Below are 25,989 nucleotides of genomic sequence, written 5' to 3' on the forward strand. Positions count from 1 at the left end.
CCAGAGCTGACCAGTAGCGGACCTTTGACTTCCTGTTCCTGACTCCAACTAACAGTTAGCAGCAGTTACTTTCTAATTCCCTTTACCCATCTCTTCCTCGCATCCCAAACACACAGCCGTACTCCTGTAGTCCAGAATCATGCACTAAATCGGAAAAGCAAAACAAAACAAAACAAAAAACCAAAGGGGATCGTAAGCTTTAGAGGAGTAAAGAGTTGGAATAGAGGACCTCTTGTGTCACACCATCCCTCCACCTACTGGAATCTAAACTCTTCTTTTCACCTTTCATGTGCTACTTTAACAGAACCCTCCATCACTACCCCCTCTCATCTGTACAACCTGCAAATTGAGATTGTGATTTGAAATTATGTGTTGATCTAAAATAAATTCTAATGAGACTGCAAGAAAGTTAAATGTTCCATAATGTGTTCCGTGAACAGAAACTTAAAGCTGGAAGGTACTTTTAAGGCCTTCTAATCCAAGCCCTTTATTTTACAGATGAGGAAACTGAAGCCCAGAGAGGTGAAGTGAGGTGCCCAAGGCCACACAGCAAGTTAGAGGCACAGCTAGTACCATAGCTCAAGTCTCCTGACTCCCAGTCCAGTGCTCCTCCCATTACTCCACGGGTCCTGTCTCTAAGCTTCCTGACAAATGCTAGAACGGTAAACCTCCACTAGTATTTTTCCAGACCATGTTAAAACTCTTAAGGGGGAAAAAAAAGGATGCTTTCTTGGATAATGTCAGCCATACGTAGCTCAAGCTGTCTAAAGTTCTGGGACAGGGTCTTTTTATGCAGCCAACAGAGTCCAAATGTGGTGCTGTTTGCTTGGCCCATATGCTTTCATGTGTTCCCAGTTAGGCCATTACTGGAGGGAAAAAAAAAACAAGAATCAGCTTGTTTTAAAACAAGGGACATACTGGACTCCCTCCCATCCCCCCTCAGAAAAAAAAAAAAATCAAGTTATCTTTAACAGATTCTAAAAATGCCTTTTCCCAAATATGCAGTCAGTTCCTTCAAAGGGCCCTTTGTTTATTTTCAGGAAGAAACCCAAGACAGCTGAAAACCAGAAGGCATCTGAGGAGAATGAGATTACTCAGCCGGGCGGATCCAGCGCCAAGCCGGGCCTTCCCTGCCTGAACTTTGAAGCTGTTTTGTCTCCAGACCCAGCCCTCATCCACTCAACACATTCACTGACAAACTCTCACGCTCACACCGGGTCATCTGATTGTGAGTACACCAGTACGGTGATGGTGTCTTCGTGGTGCTTGGAGCATGCTTCTCCCCTGGGTTCTGGCTTTTCTGCATTCAGAGCAAGCTGCGTTTCCATTTGGTCTTCCAAAGTAGCCAAAAGTAACTTGCCACCATTTTGATTCAGCCAACATCTATATTTCCAAAGCTAGAGTGTTAAAACCAGGTGACCAACCATTTAGCCTCAAAAGGCTGATGAATTACACAAACCACATTTTCTTTCATGATATTAACTCAAAAAAAGAAGTTGTGAAGTTGTGTTGCTTTCTAATGATTCTTTTGTCCCCGAGATCTGGATAACTACACTTCCACCATGACTTAATTGAACAAACAAATATGGACCTCAGAAGGCCAGTTAGACATAAGGAAACATCCATTTTGAAATTACATAACACAAATCAGCTTTGCATTAGTTATTGGAGTCTCATGTAGCTTGGCTGAATTTCTGTCTTTCCAGTTTTTAATTTATTTTGAAGTGGTTAAAGGATAGCATAAATTTACAGAAGAAAAGAGAATGGCTTCCAAGAATTCAGAAGCCACCCAGACTTCACGTAGCCAATAAGAATTCAGGTTAAAAATATTTTTTAATTAAAAAAACTGCCTACGGGCTAAATTTGGAAACGGGCAGCTTAATGAGATCGTCGCTATTGAAATCACTTCATAGCTGTTTATTTTTGCTGTCTTCCCACTAAACGGGGAGTCACTTCTTTAAATTCTATTTTAGGGAAGTTGATAAATCACATTTAGGACTTTTTTTTCTCTTTCTGAAACGTAACTCAATACTTCAGAGAGAAATACGTGTGTTGACAAAGGAAAAGAATGGAAAAACTTGGGGGTCTAATCCAAAAGAATACTCCTTTCAGTCTTGAGATACCCAACAACTATTCTAAACTGATCTCCATAAAGGAAATCTGGCAAGAGGAAAAGAGCTGGTGTATTCTTCTTTAGGAATGACCAGGAAAAGACTCATTTTCAAAAAAGGACTCCATTGATCCTGTCCACAAAAACAAAAGTTATTAATTAGGAAATGAGATTCTAAATATCCTAGCATTATTACTCTTACAAAACAAATGTAAAACCCTACAAAGAGGGCACGAGGTGAATAAGTGTGGGAGATTCCATTCCCTACTAGCTACCTCATAATAGTCTCTAGATAAAGGGACAAGACCTAAGCATTGGGTTGGGGTAAAGGAAGATCGTTCTCTTCGTGGCTGGGCTGAGATCACACTTCAGCTGTCAGAATGAAACCAGAAGTAACAAGATCCAAATCTCTATAGCCTGTGTGGTTTGTACACAATCGCTGCTTCTATAGAGAAACCTGGGGGTCAGAGCAGGGACTCTTCTGCAAACCGTTGTAATAGTAACATCCTTGGCCCTTCTTGCCTGGCAGTCTCCAGCCTGATAGTAATTACAGGAAGCATTGGAAAATAGCATGGCACAGTGCCGACACACGTGTGCACACTGCCCTACGTACCAGGAAGGTAGCCCGTTCCTGTGGAGAAGGGCCTGGAGCTCCTGCATGCAGACCTTCAGCGCCTGGCTTTCTGCCACACCTTATGGGGAACATTACATAGAATGGCCTTAGCCAGAAATATCTCTGTCACAGCAAAGTAGGTGTTTTTCAGACTAGAAGAAGCACTGGGCTTCATTTATTGTACTTGACCATCAGCATTCTCTGACCAGGCCTTGGCATTAGTATGGACTATGTACAAGAAACTGTACATGTATGGCATTGCGTCCTCAGCCATGAAGAAGCCCGTGGATCTGAGCTCAGTAAGATATCTGAATGCAGTTGGAAGGAGAACAAATAGGGAGGAGAAACCTAATCTCCAGCTGTTTAAAAAGTCATTTTGATTTTGCCATTAAGATGTGAAAGTCTTCTCTGCACCAGCCTGTTGTTTAAATTGATTGTGCTTTTCTCCAAATATATTCGGATTGTAGTTTGTCCAGATTTGAACTTACACTTAGAAGAAAATTGTTTTTAGGAAAGATTCAGAGAAATCTGTCCCTTTGGAGACTGCTTAAAAGAAGACAGAAAAGAGGTTTATTTTAAGCTGTTAAAATTTTTGGATGCTCTTCTTCCATTCAAGAGGATTTTTCTCTTTTCTTTCTTCCTCTTTCTTTTTTTTTTTTTAATTTGTAAATGCCTTTCTTACCATAGATTAATTTAAAAGCCTAATTTCATTAAGGTAAAAGATTCAGTCTCTGTTTAGAACTAACAGATTTGGGACATTTAAAAATAGTGCCCTTGACTTGTTAGTCTCTTTAACTTCAGAAACATTCCACCGCTGTGTGGTGTTCCAAGCTTTCACAAGTGCCTGAATTTTTATGGCACCTTTTTATTTGTCATGTGTTTCGCAAAACTATTCTTAACCATACCTTAATGCCCATATCCTACGAGTCATTATAATTCTTCCCAATTTACAGATGAGAAAATCGACACCCAGATAGATGAATGACTTGCTGGGTAGTTAGTTAACTCATTCAGTTGCTGAGAGACGTTTATGGCTTTGCTCTCACAGGGAGCAGCATGAGTTCTCCATTCAGAGCCCAGAAATGGCATTCCTGGCTCTAAATGGGCATCTTGAAAATGTGCAACTACTCATATTGGTGAGTGAGTTATGAAACCCGATGTATAAATGTCCCCACAGAAGAAAAGTCAGCTCGGAATAGGAACGAGTAAGGGTGAGTAAGCCACAGTGTGTTGTTGCATCTGAAGGAAACAGGCCAGACTTTAGGACAAACAGGACAAGTCCGACCCCATAAGTTCTCAGCGGACTATTCAACCTGCTGAGCCACTTCCAATTTGGCCACAGATCCCAGTAATATTCAAAACAAGAAGGAATACTGTTGAGAAGGGCTTTCCTTTGTGAGATGGTGAGGTTAATTAATATTGCTCCTGACGTGTGCTGCTTTGCAGTGCACCCACTAACAATTTCCTTTTATCAGTATTCATTCCCCCATTACCTCCTAGCTTGTCACCTCTTCGCCATTTCTAAAACTCTAATGGTACACAAACTCAGATGATGATAATGGGAGGCGTTACGATGAGTTTCGGAATATCAAGTGTGCAAAACCCCTGAACAGTTACTCACTGAACACGCTGAGGATGAGCTGAGCCAAACTCTCCCTTCCGGTGCTAAAACAGGACTAAACCAAGTCAGCAGAGCAGCAGACAAGGCTCTGCACATGAAAAACCTTTCTTGACAACTATCAAGCTGTAGCACATTACAGGCAAATACAGGTGATAGAGGCAACCAGAACTTTTACTTGCATATTTCTTCCATTTCAGTTTCCCCAAAATTAGCCTTCATCTAAAGGAAAAAGAGAAATGATTCTTCCCCCTTGGGCAGTCCTCCCTACTTTTGGCTGTAGATCCACCTATTGTGATGTCTTTCTTTTGTTGGAAGCTGACATCCATGCTTACTTACCTTCCCATGTTTTGCACTGGTCTCATCAGACTGCCTCGTTTGTTTGTGTCTTTGCCAAGATGCACTTATGTATTAACAGTTTTTATTTATTTTTAATTTAACCTTTACACATTAACAAACTGTTGTGTGGGTGGGTTTAACTTTAGCTCTGTAGGTAGCAAGACTCTGCAGGGGTTGAACACTCTCCAGGAGACTGGTGGGCTCCTCTCTTTCCTCTCTCCTCTCTCCTCTCTCCTCTCCCCTCTCTCCTCTCCCCTCTCCCCTCTCCCCTCTCCCCTCTCCCCGCCTCTCCCCTCTCCCCTCTCTCCTCCTCTCCCCTCTCCCCTCTCCCCTCTCCCCTCTCCCCTCTCCCCTCTCTCCTCTCTCCTCTCTCTCTATCCACACCTTCACTGGGCTTCCGCCTCCAAACCCCGTCCAAGTCCCCAAGATAAAAATTTTTAGTATGCTTGGTTCAGTTTGAACTTTGAAGCAATTTTTTTAGAGAACAAAACAAAGAGGATGTTTTATGGCAAACTCCATTAATGCCACATTAAGGCTGACATTTTAATTACCCTAAAGTCAGGAAATGCAAAGTTCAGGTTCCCACAGCAACAGAAACTGTCCCCTTAAGTGCCTGCATTACAGCAGATTCTTTCATTCCCTGATTACACAACACCGGGCATGGGGACATTGTTTGTATCCACATATGTGGAAAGGAGCACGGCTTATATCCTTTGTTTTTTTCCTGTAAGTACAGTTGAGGACATGGGTCGTTAGCTTCCCGCCCCAAACCAGCTATGTGTAGGATCCTGGAACGGAAGGCTGTTACAGCTCTGCGTGTGCACACGGACAGAATTAAAGTTGCTGTGGGAACATTAACTCTGATTTCCGGACTTCCGTGCCAGTCACATTTAAACCATAATGTTGTAATTTTTGGCATGTAATAAATGTGCATTTCATGTACACAGACAGAAAGAAGCATAAAATGTATTTTAAAGAGCAATTAATTACTAACTTTGTGATTAAAAAACATTTGGTGCGTGTTCCTTCCCATTTAGCATCAGCTGCTGGTCTTAGCCAGGCCTAATAGATGACATACTGTGTCTCATCCTTATCTCAGATGTACTTACTGTATGTTCCTGTTCTTCTAGATAATTAATTCCCTTAGTAAAGCTGTAGGGGGAAAACAAAATGGAAGGAATATGCAAGCATGTAAATAGGGTAAAGGATATTTTGAAGGAAATGATTCATTTCTGCAAATAAACCTCTTAGTCCCTGATAAAGAGCCAGAAATCTGCTAAGTGGGTGTAGACAATGGTTCCTGGCCACCTTAGAGCATCTGGTCCGGGGCCATAAGAACAACTTGAAAGCAGATTTCCCCCTGAATTCTAGGCATGCCCAATGGGGGAGTGATTTTACTCTGTAGTAACTTTTCAGGCTTACAGCTTAAAAAGTTATTTTACTCTGTAACAGCTTTTCAGTTTACATTCAAACTGGAAAGAAAAATTGTAGGGAATCGAATAAGATAATCGGTTTTGCCAAAGAACCCCTGATTTAGAGAGTAGTGTTTCCTCCTTCATCTCAATTGGAATCTGGGTGACCGCTTTGTGTTGGAGGACGAAGTGTTTCAAAATAACTGTTTGAACAAGTTTGTGAGTCAAGGAATTGGTAGCAGTACTCTAAGGTGTAGTGTTTAAAAACTCAAATGCTTGAGCATTTATTTGAAACTGGGGTGAGGTAGAGTTTTGACTGAAAGGATGTGTAGCTTTAAACTCTCAGGTAAAGCGTTAGGGGCAACATACTCACGAAGACGCTGAACCTCTGTTCTTGTTGTTTATTCATTACCTACCCTGTTATGTACTTCCTTCCGTTCAGTTTGGTTGTGTATGGTATTTAACTTTTGAGAAAGACACTTGAGTTTTCCGGAGCTCTGATTTGCTTTCACCCGGTTTGTCTGTATGTGTGAATGTTTGTCTGTATGAGTGAAAACTACTCAAGCGAATTTGAAGGTCTCTTTAGCAGATTTGACTGCGTGTTCAGAGAGTTCCAATCAGAAAGCTGACTCAGTATTAAACCTTCCAAAAACTTCCTAAAGCACCTGTTCACATGAAAAGATTGGATTTTTGCTGGAGGTGCTCAGAAGGCAGTGTTTATAACTGAAGATCTCTGTTTGGAGTGCCAAAAAAAGGAAAAACATTTTGTCCCCCAAAAAACCTCCATAAATGTTCAAAATGTGTAATCAAACAAAAGCTTGATTTGAATTCAAATGCATGTATCTCAACAGATGTGTCTAAACTAACTGGAATCCCATAGGAGCAGTTGAACTGGATTTTGGTATGTCTTGATAACTGAAAGAGTTATTCTTAGACTTTGGAAGGACAAAAATGGTACATCTGTAAAGAACTGTAATAGAGACATGGCAAAAAAAAAAAAAAAAAGCATCCTCTGAAAGAGTGTATTTATGGAATTTAGGACAAGTTGGACAATCCTGAAAACATTTTGGGGTCACACTAATTTGCAGAAGAAATAAAGGGATGGAATAGCAACCTCACTTATTATCCTGTAGCTTCCTATTAATTTTCTAATTGATTCCATATCAGTTAAACAGGTGAGCATCTTTGGTATAAGTAAGTGCTCTCAATGTCCCCAAAATGTCCTGCTTTCCTCTTTATTCTACTTCCGATAGAGAGTTATGTATTTACCTTTTCATTGCTAACAGTTTAAACTGTTTTTCTGCTGTTTTGTTAACTAACTAAACCTCTTCCTTGTTACATGTGGATTCATTTCTTTAAAGATAGTCTTTCCCTTTATAAAAAGTCACCTTTCTGCCTCTGAGTTAATTGATTAATAATTTCTTTGAGCTTGTTTTTATTACTTTTGATAATCTTTTGATTAGAGGTTTCAGTGCTTGGTCCAGCTCTTACATATTGTCGGTTAATTTTTTTATGTTCTCTAATTTCTTAGGGTTTCCTCTTAGTATATCGAGGGACACATTTTTTAAAACATCATAGTTCTTGACGTTTCATATCACAATCTGCCTCTTTCTGTAAAATTGTCCCTCTTTTTACAAAATTTGCCCCCTCCCTACAATGCTAATTTAATTGGATGTCTTCCACAGTCACTTAATGCAGTAATTTCTGTTCATCAGTCTTACCTGATTCTTTCATGCATTCCTTCATTTAGTCATTCATTCAACGTTATTGAGCCGCTGCCTCGGTGCCAAATCCTCGGCTAGGCCCAGAGGTCCATATACAAACAAGATGCCGTCCCTCACTTTAGGAACTCACAATGTTCCCCAACACTTTCCTAAACCTGTAATCCTGTACAGGGAGACATGTAAAGGCATTCTTAAAATGTTCGATGACGCACGGAAAGCTTCCAAGCTCCAGAGGAGGTAGCTGAAGCAGGGCGAAGGGCTTCACAGGGGAGGTGACGTTAGACCTGGATCATGCAGGAGTAGGTGTGTGTCAAGTAGAAGAGACAGCGAATGGCATTCCAGGTGAAAGGAATAGAAGGAAACCCACAGAGGCACAAAAAGAGAATTGTGTTCTCAGAAAACCGAGCAGTTCAGTTACAATACCCAGACCTTCTTATGCCTCATTTTAATCATGGGACAGTTTGTATTTAAGTAACATTGCCTGCCATTGAAATTCAGCTGGGCTGAATTGTATGTCCCTTTTAGAGACATTGCCTTTCTAAATAAGTAAAGCAAGACACCCTTTTATTTTCAAATAGGCAAAACTGCCCTTCTTTCCATGAAGTTAGGAGATATAGGAAAGCATTAATGAGGACCTAGTGATAATTTATTAGTGAAAAGATTTCAGAATTACTTTTTTTTTTTTTTTTTTTTGAGAAAGGTTCATTCTGGAGCCACAGAGTCACCTGTAAGTGTCATGCTGGACCTCTGTCACTGACTCATAGTCTCCCCAGATTCTAGCCATGTGTCCTCTTATGAAATCCTTCCAGATCCCTGGCGAATCTGGTCCCATGGCCCATTGCCTGAGCTACATCGTGCTCCATTGCTTTTCCAAATAATGCATGAATGTGCTTAGTATTGTCCACACATAATTGTTAAGACTGACTTCTCATTTTCAGGGCTCTATTCTTTAACTTGCTGTCTCATATCTTTCTGGAATACATCTTTAATTCTTACCCATAGCTGCTAGTGACAGTTTCATATGTGCCTCCTGCACTCGTGGCACGTTTCCTTATATAGAATTAGTGTTGTGTTCCTCCCTCTCTATCAGGGTTTCTCACATCCAGACTTTAAAAAAAAAAAATCACATGTATTACTGCCCTCAGAGATGGGTCATTCAGGATCGATTGAGGGCATTCACAAAGATTCTAGGAATTCCTTGCTTTAAGGAAACTTCAAGTCAGATCCTTCCACCAATCACCTCACACCAGGTGCCATAGTCAATCCCCTTATTACCTCATCAACTGAATAAATACTTTTTTCTTTTTTCTTTTTCTCTTTTTGTACCTCTACATCCTTTGTTCTCCCTTAAGGATTGTGTACCAGTCAGAACTTTCTATCAGCGCTGAAAGAGAGTAAAGGTGACCTGGTCTAAGCCCATTATTATACAGATAAGGAAACCAAGGCCCAAAGAGGGCCAGTGTCATACCAAAAGGTTCCCAGCAGAGTGAGTGGAAGACCCCAAAGTAGAACCCTGGTCCGCCTCCACCACTACGCTGCCTGTTACTGAGTCTGCTTCTGAGAGAACTTATGTTAAAGAGGGAGTCAGGACTATTCATCCCGTCACTGTGCTGAATGCTTCCAACGTGGAGGACCAAGGCTAGAGATTGTGCAGGATGTGGCTTCATAAACTGGAGGCCTATGCTCACAGACAGAGAGTCCCATAGGGAAGATAAGATGCAGTCACAAACAGCTGCCCTGCAGGGTGGTTAAAGATACGTCCCTTACACCTGGATACACCAGAGCACTAATTCACTTGCTAGGCAGGCATGTGCAGAATACGTCTTAGGTGCCTGGCACTACACTGCGTTCTGCAGAGGTCCAAAGATGGAAACAGACCCTGCCACCAGGAATCTTACAATTGAGTGCATGTCTTCAACTCACCATTATCTTGGATAAAAGTTAGCAAGTTAATAAAATACGTTGTAATCCAGTTAATAGTGACATCCAGTTTAGTGTATCAGAGGAGTTTCCATTTGAGCTGTCTTAAAAGATGAGTAGAATTTCATTAGAGGTGAGGCATTAGGGAAGGTATAAGGAGATGGCATTCTGGTGCAGAGTTGTGCAAGGGTTTGAAGTAGGAGTTGCCATGATTGGGACTTTGCTGTGGGAAGATCTAATTTAGTGTCCAGGGTATGGAGCATGCATGGATGTGGCAGGGGGTGACGACTGGTGGGAGGAGAGAGCCCAGGAAGTCTTGTCAATAGTTGAGACTGTTGGTAACCTGAAGAGGGCTGGTGACAGGGTGAATGGGTAGGAGCCAGGTACAGTGGCCTAAGGATGAGGGTGGACAGCTCCGGGAGCTGACTGTTAGGTAAGAGAGAGGAAATCATGAATGATAGCTAGCTCCAAGACAGCAAAAAGAGATGATAAAGAAGTGTTTAGAGGGAAAGAATACAGTTCAGTTTTATGCAATGTTGAATAGAGATCCCAGAGGTAGCCCAGGTGGAGATGACGGACACTGAGTCACAAATAGGATACTGGAGTACAGTACCTTTGAAGATTTGAAATTAGGGCTAGAAAAAACTTTGGCCAAGAGGCCATACTTTAAGCCATGAATGTGGGAGTAAATTCAAAGATGACTGTTGTGTGCAGAAAACAAGGAAAATGGAATCTTGGGGAATATTTACAATGAGTTGTAAAAAAGAGTGATAAAAAAGGAGGAAAAGAAAAGAAGGTCTGAGACATAGGAGGAAAACCAGGGTCGGGCAGAGAGCTCTTCGGGGCCAGGCAGGGTCCGCGGTGTTGGGTGCCGCAGATGCCGAGAACTGGCAGCTTCCGTGGCTGGCAGGGACATCACAGCAACACCGTGGAAGGGGGTCAGGATCGAGCAGGATGAGTGGGAGCGCAACCATGATGAACTTTGCAAAGAAGCTTAATGCTTTCAAAAGAAATAATACACAGGTAACACAAAAGCAAGGTAATGAATATGTTTATGATGCAGGAATCCCAAGCCCATTTATAGGCTGAAGAATAAAAACTAGTGTTAAGGGAGACTGCAATTAAACAAACAAGATGAGCGAGACTAGGTCTCCCATTGTACAGAGCAATTGGAATGATAAACATATGTAAATGAAATTTGAAGTCATTACCCAAGCCTAAAGAATCAGTAATTTTATTTTATTAGTTCTTTCTATAGTGCTTCCCAACCTTGCTTTCTCTTTCTTTGAGCTAATAAGAACTAATATTTTGAAAGAATTGTTGCTTGTCTCCTTTGGATGACTTCACAAATACACAGCCATCTTCAGTCATCTCTGAGCATTAGGCAGAGGACAGGTATCATATAGTTTGAACATCTGAATTTTCTAAAAATTTTTCAAGCAGGTTGTCTCGAAGCATAATCTTTTTAAAATGCGTATTCTGTGACCTTCTTTCGTGACAGGTCCGATTCCAGGGGCTCTGTCGTTACTAGTAACAAACCTATGTGTTGTTCCATGTACTGCTCCAGACACCCTCAAGTTCACTACTTGTGGGATTTTTTTTTAAAACTTGTTTATTACTTAGACTGCATTGCTCTCTTTGATGGTTAAAGACGTCCCTAAGGCCACTGTCACCTGGACACACAGTATCTACAATGATTTCTCCTTCAGGATGGCGCTCTGGAACCAACTAAATCAAATGTTACTTTACTCTGCTGTTGAGTTACCTGTAAAACTAATAAGAAAAGGCTTTTTAATCACTACTGTAAGTTGTATACACAACCACATGGAATAATTTGGAATATGAGTCTTTATCATGTCACAAGGGAGGATGAATTCAAAGTTGACATCAGAAGGGACCTTGAGGAGGTTTTCCTCCAACTCCAAACAGGAATGTTCTCCTACCCATTTATCCTGTGATTTTAGGTAGATTCATGTTACCCGTTTTATTCCACGATTTCATGCTGTATTAATCCAGGCCATGCATAATGTTGAAGAAAGCTTGGTGTGGCACGTAGAACAGATGAAGAATTTCAAGAAGTGGTAACTAAATTAACTTTTTCCTTTAGTTTTTTGCTGTAATCATTTCCTGTCCTGTAGAATCACTTATTGTTTCTTTGCCTCATAGCTCAAGTGGGTACTTAGATATAAAAGAGATAGTGGAAGAAAGGTGTACATAAACTTGAGCTACAGAGCGTAATTCCATGTCCTGTGGAAAAGACACATGCAAATTCTGAACTTGAACGGTTGGAAGTTAACCCCGGGGAAACGATGTGTATCCTTTCCCCAGGGAAAGACTGTAGGTCTCTCCAGGCAGGCCTGGGTGCTCTTTCAGATTTTAAGAAAACTCTCAGAAATCGAGGCTTTTCCATTTTATTCCAGATCTAACGTTCCCAGGGGGGTGATTGGATCCTGAGCTCCTGAAGCAGCCTCATAATCCGGGGATTACGTGCTGAGGCACAAGCAGATGTGGGGTCCTTAGGCAGTGAGACAGGCAGAGGCGCTAGGCAGAGGGTACCCCTCCCCCAGAGAAGGAATACTTGGCCTGGAGGCCTTAACCTCCACTGGTACCGTGACTGGGTTTCCCTCTAAGAGTCTGTGAACTTCCTAAGGAGATGTGCCCACCTACATGCATGCCCATGTTCTGGTACATGGGCTTTCATTAGATTGGAGTCACGAAATTAAGAGAACGAATGGGCCACTTCCCCAGGACGTATCCCGGTCAGAATCTGCACCTTCAAACCTGCCCTCCTCCCCAGGAAAGTAAAACGCAAGGAGGAGAAGTCCGACCTGAGCATCCAAAGGCTTCATGACTGATTCCCGAAGCTCTTTCTGGTCCCCTCAGTGTACCCGCAGAGCAGGGGCAGGTATGACAACAGCCTTCTAAAGCTGTTTCTGGAACATGTTGATAATGGACTAATTTGGACCAGGGGTTGCTCAGAAAATGTTTTCTCACCCCCATGGTCTAGTTGTGTGCTCTTTTTAATGTGAACTTCAGCCTCTGAATGCATTTACATGCCTTTTTTAACCTCCCTATGTTTCCATTTCCTCATATGCATAATGAGAATGAAAATAGTATCTGTCTCATTGGGTTATTATGAGAATTAGATGGAATGCTGTGTGTAAAGCCCCTGAAACAGCACCAGACAGACAGTGTTCAGTGAATTCGAGCACTAGCTATAGTTTAACTGTTTTAAATTATTAAGTAACATGCACTAAAATTGATGCAACATAAATGGAGGTTGTGGCAGGTGCCCCATCCTTCGTGCTGAGAATGACTGAGACAAAAGCCCGGGGCCGGAAGAAGAGACCGTGTGGGGAGCAGTCTCCCTCCTCACTTCAGGGTAAAGCTGGTGCTCCTTTCCCTGTCCCTTCTTGGATTCAGGCCTGGGTATACAGGGAAGCTCTGCATTATCTTTTTGCCTTCTTGTATTCCACTTACCTTTTTTTTTTCCCCCCTAAAATTGGAAGAAGACAAATATTCACTAAGCCTCTACTCTGTGTCAAATACATTATATCATTCTTACAAAACACCCCATTTTACAGATAAGGAAACTGTGGCTCAGAGAAGTTAAAAAGAAACTTTCTAAATGTTTTCTTCTTTGGTATAGGGAAGGTTTAGAGTATTATTTGTATTGTAGTACTAACCTGTTAAGTTCCTTCTTGTACTCAAGTGCGTTCTGATCAATGAGAGATTTTCAAATTATAGAGAATGGCTTTGTGTCTTGTCTTACCTCACAAGACGTTGTAGAACCCACACACACCCCTGCCATGCACCCTTAGGTGTCTTTCACTGTAACACCTTCCAGCCCTAATATCTGAAGAGGCCAAAACATAGGTCCTTAAAATAGGCAAACAGCTGGGCCACATCAGAGAGCTCTTTCCAAAGAGACGCACTTACAGCTAAAGAAATGCATCTTTTATCTTTGTTAAAGACAGTCTGCCTGACGGCTTCTGAGTATTTGAAATAATTCCAAATTGAGGTAAAGTTAGGAGAGTAAATGTGATTCACTGCAGAGGGGGATTGCTCCTAACCGCCCAGCTCACTCACCTTTAATTCTGAAGCGGTTTGCAGTAGATGAAAAATATATATAACCTTAAGAAATTCAGCAAGATTTGTTGGCGCCTTGTACCTAGTGAGCCTTCCTTTCCCGTCCCGTGGGGGCCGCGTGATTTTTGGTAATGCGTGGAGATAATTTCAGACATTGGCTTTTCTGAACTCCTGAGCACTTTTGCTGCTGAGCATAGAATCCCAGACACATGGCTACAAAACTTGAGCCACAAGTCTCTTAGTAATCGTTGCAGATCAAATGCTACACTAGATTGTGTGCAAGTCTGTATAAATCCCAAGTCAGAGCTTCAAAATAATAACTTACTGAGTCATGATTTCTGCATCTCATATGCAGTATTCCTTAAATCATATGTTGATGGCTAATCAGCAGAATCCAAAGACACAAATTAGATGGTACAATATTTACAGAGAAAATATATATGTAGCTTGAAAAGCAAAGATCCTCAATCCTCAGGCTTACAGCCCCACAAAAAAAAAAAAAAAAAAAGGTAGTAGTTGTGATCTGAACTGTCAGCACTGTAGCCAAGAAAGAAATGAATATAACAATAAAAACAGAGAGCTTTAAGACAGAACTTCTTGATTAAAGAAGTTTGGACCTTTACGAAATATGAGAAAGATTCAGAAGAAATACTAGCTAAATGAATTATTCCTGTTCCTCAAATAACATTCTAATGGTTAAGTTATTAAATGCTTCTTTTGGCCAGGTGGAAGAATTTGTGAGGGCAGAAATCCTGTGTATTTTGTTCACTGCTGGATCCGTAGCAGAGTAGGTGCTCAGCAAAAATTTGTTGAATGAATGAATGAATGAATGAGGTGGGGAGAACTGAGCAAAAGTAAAAGTACATTTGTGAGCATTTCACCCATTTGTAATAGTATAGGCAGTGATTTTTTTTAACCTGATTTTTTTCATTTTTTTTTTTTTTCATTCAGCAGACCTACGAAATGAAGTGCATCCCAGATACCCTCTGGTTTTTATGCTGGGAAAACAGAATCATTTTCTGTTGGTTGTAGACTGCTACATGTTTTGATTCTAGTAGCAATATGGCAGGGTTAAGGTCAACTTTGTAGTATAATCTGGTGCCTGTTTTTGATAGATACCATGAAAATAGATACTTATTTTCAAGATGCTCAAACAGATGATTAGGCAAAAGCTCCAGCAAACCTTGAAACAACAAACAGGAAAGGTTTTCCCACTCCCACCTCCCATGACTGTGCCATCCTGCACTGTTTTCTGCCACCCCACACCCTCCTCCTTGTTTCACCCTTTTCCCGGGTCTAATCTTTGTCTAAGCAACACAGCATGTGACTGTCAGTCGAGCAAGGAAACAGTTCTTGAAAAATCCACCCCACACAGTGCTCTTAGACGTCTGTCATGGGGATGGCGTGGTCTGACCAGCAGCGGGCAGAGCCGGCCCAGAGAAACAGAGCTTGGAATAGACATTTCATGCCCTCCTACTGGAAGAGCCCTCAAGAGAGTTCTTCACGCCCACTGTCCTTCCACTGGCTGGACAGTGGAAGGATGTGTAGGAAAAACAAACTCCTGGCTGAACGAATAGAGGATTAAATGAATGAGAGATGAGTTCACTCCACCAGAAGTCTCTGCCACCCTACTTGAATAGAAAGCTAACTTTCAAGCTAACTCTGTTCTCCATGGCACGTTTTTGTATATACTCAGCTTTGGAATATGGTTGCCATCTGCTGCCGGTGCATAGGGCTGAGGAAGTATTGGGGTGGGGAGGAGGAGGCCCGAGGGAAGAAAAGAAACACTTAAAACTAGCTAATGATCGCCTTTGTGTTGGAGTCTAGGTTTCAGAACATCAGCCCTGTACTCAAGAACAAAAACCCCAGTGTGTCTCAGACCACACCAGGCGCCGGCTCATCAGATAAGACCTGTGCTGTGTGGTGTTCAGCCACCGAGCCTTGAGAAGTTCTAAAAGTGAAATGAAAGGAGCAAACTGAGGAAGCTGAAAGGAGAAAAGGCTTAGGGGAAAACACAGTCAGGAGGACTCTGCAGATATGTGTCTTCGGGGTTACAGTAGTTCAAAAATGAATCTACTAATTAAAGGGTGGAAAAAATGCTATAAATCCCAGGAATTTAAGGATCTTTAGAAGAAATGAGACACTCCTCCATACCCTCTGAGTACATTGCGATCCTTCAGTAGCATCTCAGGGTGAAAGTGACCTGGCTATTGTACATTGTTGCGGATTTAAGCAGTTGATTAAGACTTACCGCAGTTGTACTAGAGGCATGAGTGGGGTGGTCCTTTCAAAATAGACAAAACTGTTCAGCAAAGCCTGTAAGACCGGAGAACATCTCTGAAAGGCAGTGAATAGCTCATGGAGCTTCCTATAGTCCCCTGACATTATCTATATACATTGTTGGTTAAGGCACAGAATCATCCTGGTAACTGATATACGAAAATGACATGCCAGAGAATCCTAATTCCGCTGTGGATATACACAAGTGAAAAAGAAGTTAGCTTTGCTTTCGAAAGCCCGGTTAGCTAGTTGGTTAAACATGACATTTGAAGGCCAGTATTGTTCTATATTCAGTACTGGTTCTTCATCTCAAGTTTGAGAAGTGTGTAAGGTGGGGAGGTGGAACTCCCTTTGGCTGTGCAAGGAAAGACTCTCTTCAAAGATGTACGTAATATAAATTTAGAAGCATTGAAAACCCCAAGCGTGCAAAAATCACTTGGAGGAGCACAAAGTGACTGCCCAGCAGTGGGTCACACTCGATGCCTGGGAGTGGTTGAGTCAGTAAATATTTGTGAGCTGCATGAGCTCCGGCCTCAACTGCTGTCTGCTGTCAGGGACAAGTCACACAACTGTGACTCAACCACAGTGAGACTACTCGTAATATCTTAATGCTATCTCGTGTACAAGTTCTCTTCCTGGGAACTCTATGTGCCTCCATATTCTATCCTATTTGTCCTACAACAACCCTGTAAAGCCCCAGAATCTTCATCTTACAGGTGGGATAACTGATCCGCAAAAAAATAACTTAATTCTTTGTCTTGATATATGAAATGATTGATAATCATTACACGACCTAGCTCATCGTACTATTTTTCACATTATTTCAGGTTTCCCAGGTAAAGGACTTATTTTATCTTTCTCATTATTATTTTTAATTGGTTTTCAGAAAAGTTGAGATGAAAACAGAATCTGACAAATATCCCACGGAGATATTTGGTGTTCTCTTTTCTTTCAAGAATAAATTAAGACCTCTGTTCCTCTCTCCTGGCTGTCTCTGCAGATAGTCAAAATCCCATGCCAATTTTCAAATGAATAAGGGCTCATTCGAATAGCTGGATCACAGTCGCCTCTATTGAGGAAACAGCCTTGTAAATTCATGTCTGGAACCTGTAGAAGTTACTTTTGGTTATAAACGTTAACAGTTTGACCTGAAGGTTTTTAAACAGTACTAATATGTGACCTGGTTGTGAGTTCAGCAATAAATTTATACTCGGTATGTGAAAGGCCAAAAAGAAAACTAGTGTCTTTTATTCTCTCTGGTGACTTACACCAAATATTGCATATTTACTTTGTAAATGAGGACACCCAGTGGCCACCAAGTGAAAATCTTCTAAACAATCCCTGATGCTGTTTATGCAAATACAAATCCCATTATCAAAGCTGATTGATAGATATCTCCGAAACATCTGTTACCAAGCAGTTTAGCTTCCCAAAGGTAGGCAAGAGTGAGGGGAGTTGGGCCTGATCATTTTTCTATCACATCACAAACTGGTCGTCTCTTCTCTCTTTGGATTACAAGGTGTGGTTCAGCTTTGAGTTCCAATGAAGCCTCAGCTGACAGAAGGACCCAGTGAGCTGTCTCTTGGGGGAACTGGAATCAGGCAGATAGGAAGGGTATGGCATGTGTCAAAAATCATAAATGAGTGAACAGTTTGTGGAAAACAAAGTGAACACATGAAAAACTATTGCCTTCGACCTTAAATCCATACTGAAAAGAGAACTGTGGCTATTCCCTGATGAGCGGGGGTAGAGTAATAAAGGACAGCGAGAAGAGAATTACACAGAATTTCAGGGATGGAAAGACCCCCTGGGACGGCAACATGCAGACATACCTCAGAGAAAAGGTTCAGCCCCTCAGGCTGCCACTTGTTGTCAGCATGTTTGTAAAGTGCACTGGACAGCTGACCATACAAATACTCGGATGGCACTCCTGAATGTAAAGAAATAGGTTGGGCACTGTGAGAGATCCAGTAATTTGTAGTTGTAGTTATAACAATGCAAGGCACTAGCCTTCTGGAAGCGTGGAGTCTTCTTATAGAGATAAGACAGACACAAGTGACAAAAAATGAAGCGAGACAATAATCAATCAGATACTGTTAAGGACTAAATGTGCTACACGTGTAAAAAGTCCAGATTTAATCTTTAAAATTCAGGTGCAAGAAGCATTTCCTTATTGTCCTAAGGCAAATTAAACCCGAGGCTCTTATCACGAAGTTAGCAAGAAATTCAGTGAAGTTTCAGAGATCCCTTCCCCTCCCTAGACTTGTATAAGACTCATGAAATCTAGGGTGGGATCAGATTTTTAGTCCATGATGGTCTCCACCATTGACATTTCTCGTCCATCACGCAAGATGCCCTTGAGCCTGGTCCATCTGACTGCCTGAACTACAGCATTAGTTGGGTTTAGAGATGCCCTTCACAGTGGTCTTTGAGCATCGGCTCAAGGTCATCACTGTTAATCTCAACACAGTGCTTTGTCATGTCCAGCCTCCAGAAGCGTGACGAGCAATTACCCCAACTGGAGTCATGTGTAAGCAGAGACTTCAGACCTTGGCACCTTCCCCATTGGAGGGAAAGTTGATGGTTTTTCTCCAGTCAGGCCACTTCAATCTAAGTCCAAAGCACCAGCCTTCCCCTCCTTACCCCAGAAAGGGCCCCGCATAATTCCCTTTAGAGAATATAAATTCTGAAAACAAGTCTTGAGGGCTTACTTTCTGATTTGGGCTCTAACGCCACAGCTCCCTGGGGCAAGGGAGCCCAGAACTGTGTACAAGGCTTGGACTTTCTTCATTGCCTTATTATTGTGAAAGTTTTCTAATTCAGTGGAGAAAAAAAAACAAAAACAGAAATTAATGTTATGATGTCACCAAGCAACGGGAACTAGGAAAAGAGAATTCAGGATGAACTCTAATAATGAAAGAAGTCTCCACAGAGAAGGAAGAATTTTGAGTAGGGTTCTCGATTGGTCCATAATATCTGGTAAGTAGGGAAAGCACAATAATTTCAGAACTTGGGACAAATTCAGCAGAAAAAGAGAATGAAGAATGGGTGCAATACACGCAAGGGATAGCAAAATGTCCAACTTCTTGGATTAGCACAGAGATTTCATTTGTCCAAAAATGAAAAAATAAGATCAAATCAAATCAGTGAAGTGAGATGAAGTAATTAGACCATTACCTGTAGCTACAAAGATTCTTACAGCTTAATGTCTTTTTTCCTATAGTATGTAAATAAAATCACGAAATATATCAAAATACACAAAGAATGTAAAAATAAACATAATAAAATACCTTACTCCTTATTAGAATAATTACAAAGTATGCCTTCTCCTTCACTTATTTACCAGTGCCTCCAAAGGTTTTAAGTTCTGATGACACTTATTGAGGATCTCCTTCATCTCAGCGTGAGCCAAAAAGGAACTTACATCTTATTTGTTCTCTAAGGAAATCCTGTGCTGGTGCCTGGTTCTATGATGGGTCACCCCAGGTGGGCTGTTGAGATGTAGTCTCAGCTACTTTCTTAAACTGGCCCACATCAAATTGCGCCTGTGCTTCCCTCTTAACTAGCCATCCAGCAAAACAAAGCTACCTTTTTTCCTTGGCGTTTCCTTGTTGCTTTGAGATTAGAAAAAGCTTCATACCTCAGTAAAACAATTAGCATGACTCAAGTCCATACCTTTCAGAAAGCAATAGTGTAGTCCCCTCCTGTTAATAAATAAATAGCTATGAGGTTTGATCAAAACATATGGTGAATGTTAAAATAAAACAAAAGTTATTAGAGTAAAAGACACATTGCCGTTAATTCCCCCTCAAAAGATTCCCCCTTCCTTCAAACACACATCCCATCATTCTTGCCACTTTCTGAAGCAGATCTGGAAGTCCTCTTTTGTGAGTGTCTTTAGTTGCGCTGTTGTGGCTGCCTTGATATCCTGAATCATTTTTACTTTGGGGAAGAGCCAGAAGTCACACGGGGCCAGATTAGGTGAATACAGTGAATGAGGACACACCGTAATGTTTTTATTTAACAGAAATTGCCGTACCAGAAATGATGTGTGACATGGAGCACTGTCATGATGAAAGATGAAACCGTTTGCCCATTTCATGGCAATGCGTTGTTGGTGATCCATGATTTACAGCACACTTTAAAATATACCTTCCCTCAACCGTAGCTCACACTCGACTGACTGCACCGGAACAAGTTGAAACTTGTCACACACAGTTACTAAGATTCGATGCACTGCTTCCTGTGTTGAAGATCCTTGCCTTTTTGTTAGATGGCACTCGGCAGCAGCATTCACCATATGTTTTAATGACTCTTCCTTGCTCCAAAACCAGTTGTTGCATTGGAAGCAACTTATTTTTCCTAGGGAAACACAAGCAAAGGGAACATTTGAGCACAATTCTGAAGAAATGCTTCAAATAGCAGTTTCAGAGCATAACAGTTTCACAACAGAGGACAAAAGTGAATTGGGACGCTCTGTGATTATTTTAGTCAAAAAGCTTTTTTTAAATGACACTGTGGGGTTTTATTTTCTCACTCATTGGAGTTCAATTAAAGTTTTCCCAAAGTCAAAAAACTAATTTCTTACCTAACTATAGTTCATCACCAATTGATGATATTTTTTTTTTAAAGTGCCATTCCTGGGAGTTGTGCTTGATATTGGAACTCACTAGACCTAAAATTTTATTTTTCCTTTAAAATAAGTATATAATGATGTGGGGATCAAAAGAAGGACAAGTTAGTAAGTAACAAGGTAATGTTTTTTATACGAGCACTTTTTAAATTTATAATTTATTTTCAAGCAAATTAAAGGACGGAACTTACAAACTGCACGTTTGAATATATAGATTTTTCTTTAAGGCCTAGCCAAAGCCAAGTTCAAACTGAATACTTTAACTATGAATTTAAGTAGATCCTTTTGTTCACTTTTGTATCCCACCCACAGATGCAGCATCTCTGTGTTTTTGTTCCCCAGATTTAATGAACAAGGAAAATGTTACAATAGGGCAGCAACTAAATTTGTAAGGAAAGGGCTTTAGAAAGAAGAATCAAACTCCTAAAAAGTGTCTCAAAAGGTTTACAATATAAAAAGATTAAAGGCATCAACTTCAGATTTCATTGACTTTTCTCGTTATTCCCAGCAGGTCCTCCCTCCTCAAGAAGAGGCCACTGCATTTCAGCTTTGCAATGAGGGCATCACTGTCTCTCAGAATGTTGTCTAGAATTAGAGCTGTCCAATGCCTTTGTTGACAGAGTTAAAACTTGGCTTTCACAATCTGTAATATAAGAGAGTCAAGAAGGTGTTTGAACTTCCAGGGTTTTATTCTGCTGGAATCAGATGCTCAAAGTACACGCGTAGAAATTCATATAGCATATAGCTCGGTAACACCCCAAAATGAAGTTTTAACGTATGTTTAGAATTGGTTCCATAAAGTTGATGGTCAGTTACTTGCTGATTGTTTGACTATATCCTCACCTCATAATGAAAGGAATTTAAGTTAGCTTAAAAGAATTTTCAATGCATTAGTAAATATGTAGGAGATATACAGAGGGTGCCAAAAAATGTATACACATGTTAAGAAAGGAAAACTGTATTAAAATTGCACTACTCAATATATACTGATAACAAAAGATGAACACAAGTCACGTTTGACTTCTGTAATTACAAGAGGTGTTCAAAGTGGTTACCATCAGCGTCCAGACACTTCTGATTACAGCGAACTACTGCTTGAACAACATTGACCAGTGTCCACTTGTATGTATTTTTTTGGCACCCCTGATATTTGTGTGTGTGTGTGTGTGTGTGTGTGTGTGTGTGTGTAGTCAGAGTGGAAGTGGAATAAGGAATTGAAACTAGAATGAAGCTGGGGGTAAATTTTACACAGAAACACATATCATGAAGTTCTAGATACTTACTAAAATACGGCCTAAATTTTAATTCTGAGCTCCAGTTAGGATATTCACAGGGTCCAAAATGGTAAAGTCGAACCAGCTGTTCCTGGGCATTGAGGTCTGAGAGAAGTTGATTAATGTATATTTCAAATATCACAGGTCCTTAAGGATGAATTTCCTCCACTGTTTTAGATTTCAGATCATCTCTGGTCTAATGGGTCCATTTATACTGGGGTATAAATGTTTTATTGGTAAATGTTTCACTAGTGAAGTTGTAAAAATTCAAATGGCCTCAAAAGCAACTTCATCCATCAATCAGTTATATTTGCAATGTTAGACATATGGTCAGGCATTTCTTAGTCCCTTCTTGGAGATAACAACCGACTTCATTTGCAATCAAGTAAACCGAAGATCCGTGCTAACTGCGGGACACTATGGGGACCTCCACAGTCAAGTGAAAAGGCTTCCCTGGACTTACTTCTTCCTTTGGACCTGAAAATCCCATTAGGAATTTCAGTCTACTGCCATCCTTCAGACAAAGTGTAAAGCTCTTAATTTTTGGTAGCGGGAAAAGCGGGAAAGGAGATCAGAATGGAGGAACAGTCCAAATTTGGTGATGGTCCTAAAGATCATGGGGCAAATGTTTTCCTAGTTCACAATTTTCCCCTTTGTTGCCCATTCATGAAGCTTAGTAAAACTTAACAGTGTAACAGAAAGAAAGAGGGAAGGGAGGGACGGAGGGAGGGAAAAGGAGAGAAGGAAGGAGGGAGGGAAGGAATAAGGAAGAAAGGAAGAGAAGAAAGAAGGAAGGAAGGAAGGGAGGGAGGGAGGGGGAAGGGTAAGGGAAGGAGAGAGAAAAAGAAAGAAAAGCAGGCTGCCTATTTGAAGTACTATAGAACTTTCACGTGCACTCTATCTTGTTAGCTGGATTAAAATTGTGAATTAAGTTTGTGGGTATTTTTTTAATACAATTTATACCACAATATCTAATTTTTAACAAAACAAGTTAAAGGTTGTTTCCTAGTTCTTCTATGGATTTGTGTTAACTGTCAAAGGTCATCCACTCTGATAAAAACCTGATTCAGAGCAAATTTTGCTAAATAACACTTGGATTCAATGATTGTAAAACTACTAGGGGTGCCAAAAACAATGTATACACATGACTTGTATTCATTTTTTGTTATCGGTATATATTGAGTATTACAATTTTTAACAGTTTTTTCCTTTCTTAAAATGTGTATACATTTTTTGGCACCCTCGGTATATAGCTCTGTTATAGTTCTCCAGATTTCATCTAACATTGGTATTTTATTATCTGCATGTGTCTTTTTTCTTCCCTTGCAATCCTATTTTTATTTTTAAATCATTCTCTTCTGAAAAGTAACTTCTGTCACTTTGGGTGAGACTGTTGTGTTTATCATATGCAATCACATCAGTCCCACTTAAATGGGAAACATCAGCTCCACAGGCCTGATGTGGAGATGCAGGTCATGAAGGTTGCATTGGTTTCAGAGGCTTTGATTATTGAAAGTTGTTAAAAGCAGTTTAAGGAGAGATCCTTGAATCTCAATCCGCGGATCTTAACTTGGAGGAAACACAGACCTCTTTGAGATTCTAATAAAGCTACAGACCTTATCCCTGTGAAAGTACAAACATGTCCCTTCGTGAAAAAAAAAAAATGTAGATAACCCCTAGAACCACATATACATCTTAAAGACCTATAAATACTTAAAACATGCTCCAGAAATCTTATATGTATGAGTGAAAATTTAAGTAATATGAAAGACATACTCAATTACAGTATTGAGATCATAAATAGAATAGTGTTGTAAATACATCAAGCAAGTTGATCATGTTAAACTCTCTGTCCAGCTAAAATAAGAAGCTGTGCCTCCGAAAGTACATATAGGCTGTCCTCAGCTTTCAGAGGTGGTGTATTTCTGAGAATATGTTTGAAAGTTGAACAATTTATGTTTTGTGAGAAGGATTCTGTTACTGATGTTTAACCAAAAAAGATGAAATCTCTAATGGTTTCAGTACCGTAGGCCTAGGTAATCTGGAAGATAGAGAACTGTCACTGGCAGCTGGCCCCAAACATCGCCCTTTGCACTCAGGGATGGGTAAGTAAAGCAGGGCAGCTCTCCTTCCCATAGGCTGCTGACCCCCTCACGGTTCACCTACAAGGGCAATGACAGCTGGGTTACGCTAGGTGCATGAAGCCAGGGCGGGAGGAAGAGGTCTCCTTCTGCCTTCTGCCTGCCACCTTCCACCTGCATAAGTGATCCCCCCGGGATCTGCAGCCATCCTCCAAAGGCTGTGAAGGTGCCAGTGAGGCAGAAAGAGAGGGCCATCTGCTTTAGATGGCGGAACCTGTGAGCAAACCACCTCTGTCTTCCTATCGTGCAGAGGCTCAGCAAGCCCCCCTCAGCATTTAGGTGAAGTGGACACGGAAGCCTGGCTGCTGCCAGGGCAACAGATGTTGATTTAGGGAGTAAGGGGCCTGAGTTACCACACGCACCCCTGCTTTTTCCGGAGAAGGATGGCTCTTCCCTAGTGTGACCAACTTGGTAAGGAGCCCCAACATGTGATAGCTTAGGATCCTCACTACTCAGCTAAGAGATGAAAGAGCGGCCTCAGCATCCTGAAGGCACACGGTACAATGTGGAAAAGAGTGTGATGTAAGAGTCTGGGTTGTAGAGGCCCGGCTACCCTAGCCCTAGTTCAGGTGCTGACCCACTTACCTCACGTGAGCCTCGTGGCCCAGATTGAAGGCTCCAGGGCTTTTCGGCCTTGCCATTGGACTTAGACCTGTTGAACTGACCGAAATTCATATCGGTGTTAATTTGAGAGCTGGTGTTTCCTCCCAAGTCACAGAGCCTTCAAATTCCCATCTCCCACTCCAGTACCTCACACTTCCACGACTCTCATTTTATTTATCTGGACTGAGGAAGGACTGGATTTCACACCTAATTAAAAGAGACTGTATTGCCTGCTGTTTCCTTTCTTGTTCATTTTCTCTTGTGCTCAGACAGCTTTTTATTCTCATGCTAAGTCCTATTCCTGGACACCTGCAGCTTAAGTGACAGACAGGAGCTGGGTTCCTACAAAACAGAAAGCCGGGCCCTCTCTCACCTATGTCAGCACAAGTAGGTTTTCCCTGCGGCACTCACTCCTGCTTTAGCGCTGGCCGTACTCATGAGGACACAGTCACTTAGAATCCGTGATCATGTTCAGTGGTAGAATTCCTTGCATGTTTCTGGAGAATACCGTCACAGGCTGACTCTGTATTTTTACTCTAGTGGAAAAGACGTAGGTTATTATTTTAAAACAGAGAACTATTTTTATCACTTTGCCATCAATTCTATGTCCATACCACTATGGGGTTTTTTCAGGTGGGGTGGCGTTCCCAAGTACACATAATCTTTGTAAAGTTGTACGGTTTTGTAGAGTGAGAGGCGTGTTTTTTCTTCTTCTTTTTTTTTTTTTTTTTGAATAGCCCAAATGCCTATTCAGTGCCAATCTAGGAAAGAATGGAGTTAGCATTTTCACACCATTCCTTCCTATACAGTCCCTGAATAACCATCTAATCAAGATTTGTTTTCAATGGAGGACAAATCTACAGTAGAGTATTTCAGACTTATTCCATTGGAATCTATACATTAATGCCCATTGGATGAAAAGGACAGGTTTCACAAAAGCCTAGACATTGCCTTGCTGTGGCAGAAACATTTTCCCACTGTATTAGTGTAAAAAATCAAAGAAAGCCTGGGAAAGGAATTGCTTCAGCATTGTGTGCTGAAGGAATGAGGCGTGCTTGAATGGGGAGGCAGGGTCCCCCCATCACGTCTGTACCCATATCAGCAAAACCTGTTGAGCTTTTCATGGCTGCTCACTGCAATGCAGGACCAGTGTACTCGGGGAGATGTTTAGAAAGTGTCTATAAGAACCCAGCTGGGCTTGTCAGTCAGGTTGTATATGTGCGCAGGTTTGAG

At 41.2% G+C, this 25,989-nt stretch overlaps 1 protein-coding gene across 26 annotated transcripts in view; it reads left to right on the top strand.

The window, feature by feature from the left end:
- ZBTB20 (zinc finger and BTB domain containing 20) overlaps positions 1-25,989 on the top strand; it is a 779,143-nt gene that overhangs the window by 712,142 nt on the left and 41,012 nt on the right. For 18 of the 26 annotated variants that reach the window (XM_074331585.1, XM_019734851.2, XM_074331595.1 and 15 more), the window contains 2 exons: positions 499-662; positions 1,041-1,228. In XM_074331585.1, coding sequence (XP_074187686.1) covers positions 652-662; positions 1,041-1,228 — 199 coding nt within the window. In that variant the 5' untranslated portion in view covers positions 499-651. The remainder of the gene's footprint in view (positions 1-498; positions 663-1,040; positions 1,229-25,989) is intronic. The other 8 variants (XM_019734862.2, XM_074331601.1, XM_074331602.1 and 5 more) reach the window with 1 other exon arrangement.

Source organism: Rhinolophus sinicus, linkage group LG01 (genome assembly GCF_036562045.2).
Source record: "Rhinolophus sinicus isolate RSC01 linkage group LG01, ASM3656204v1, whole genome shotgun sequence".
Classification (NCBI taxonomy): Eukaryota; Metazoa; Chordata; class Mammalia; order Chiroptera; family Rhinolophidae; genus Rhinolophus; species Rhinolophus sinicus.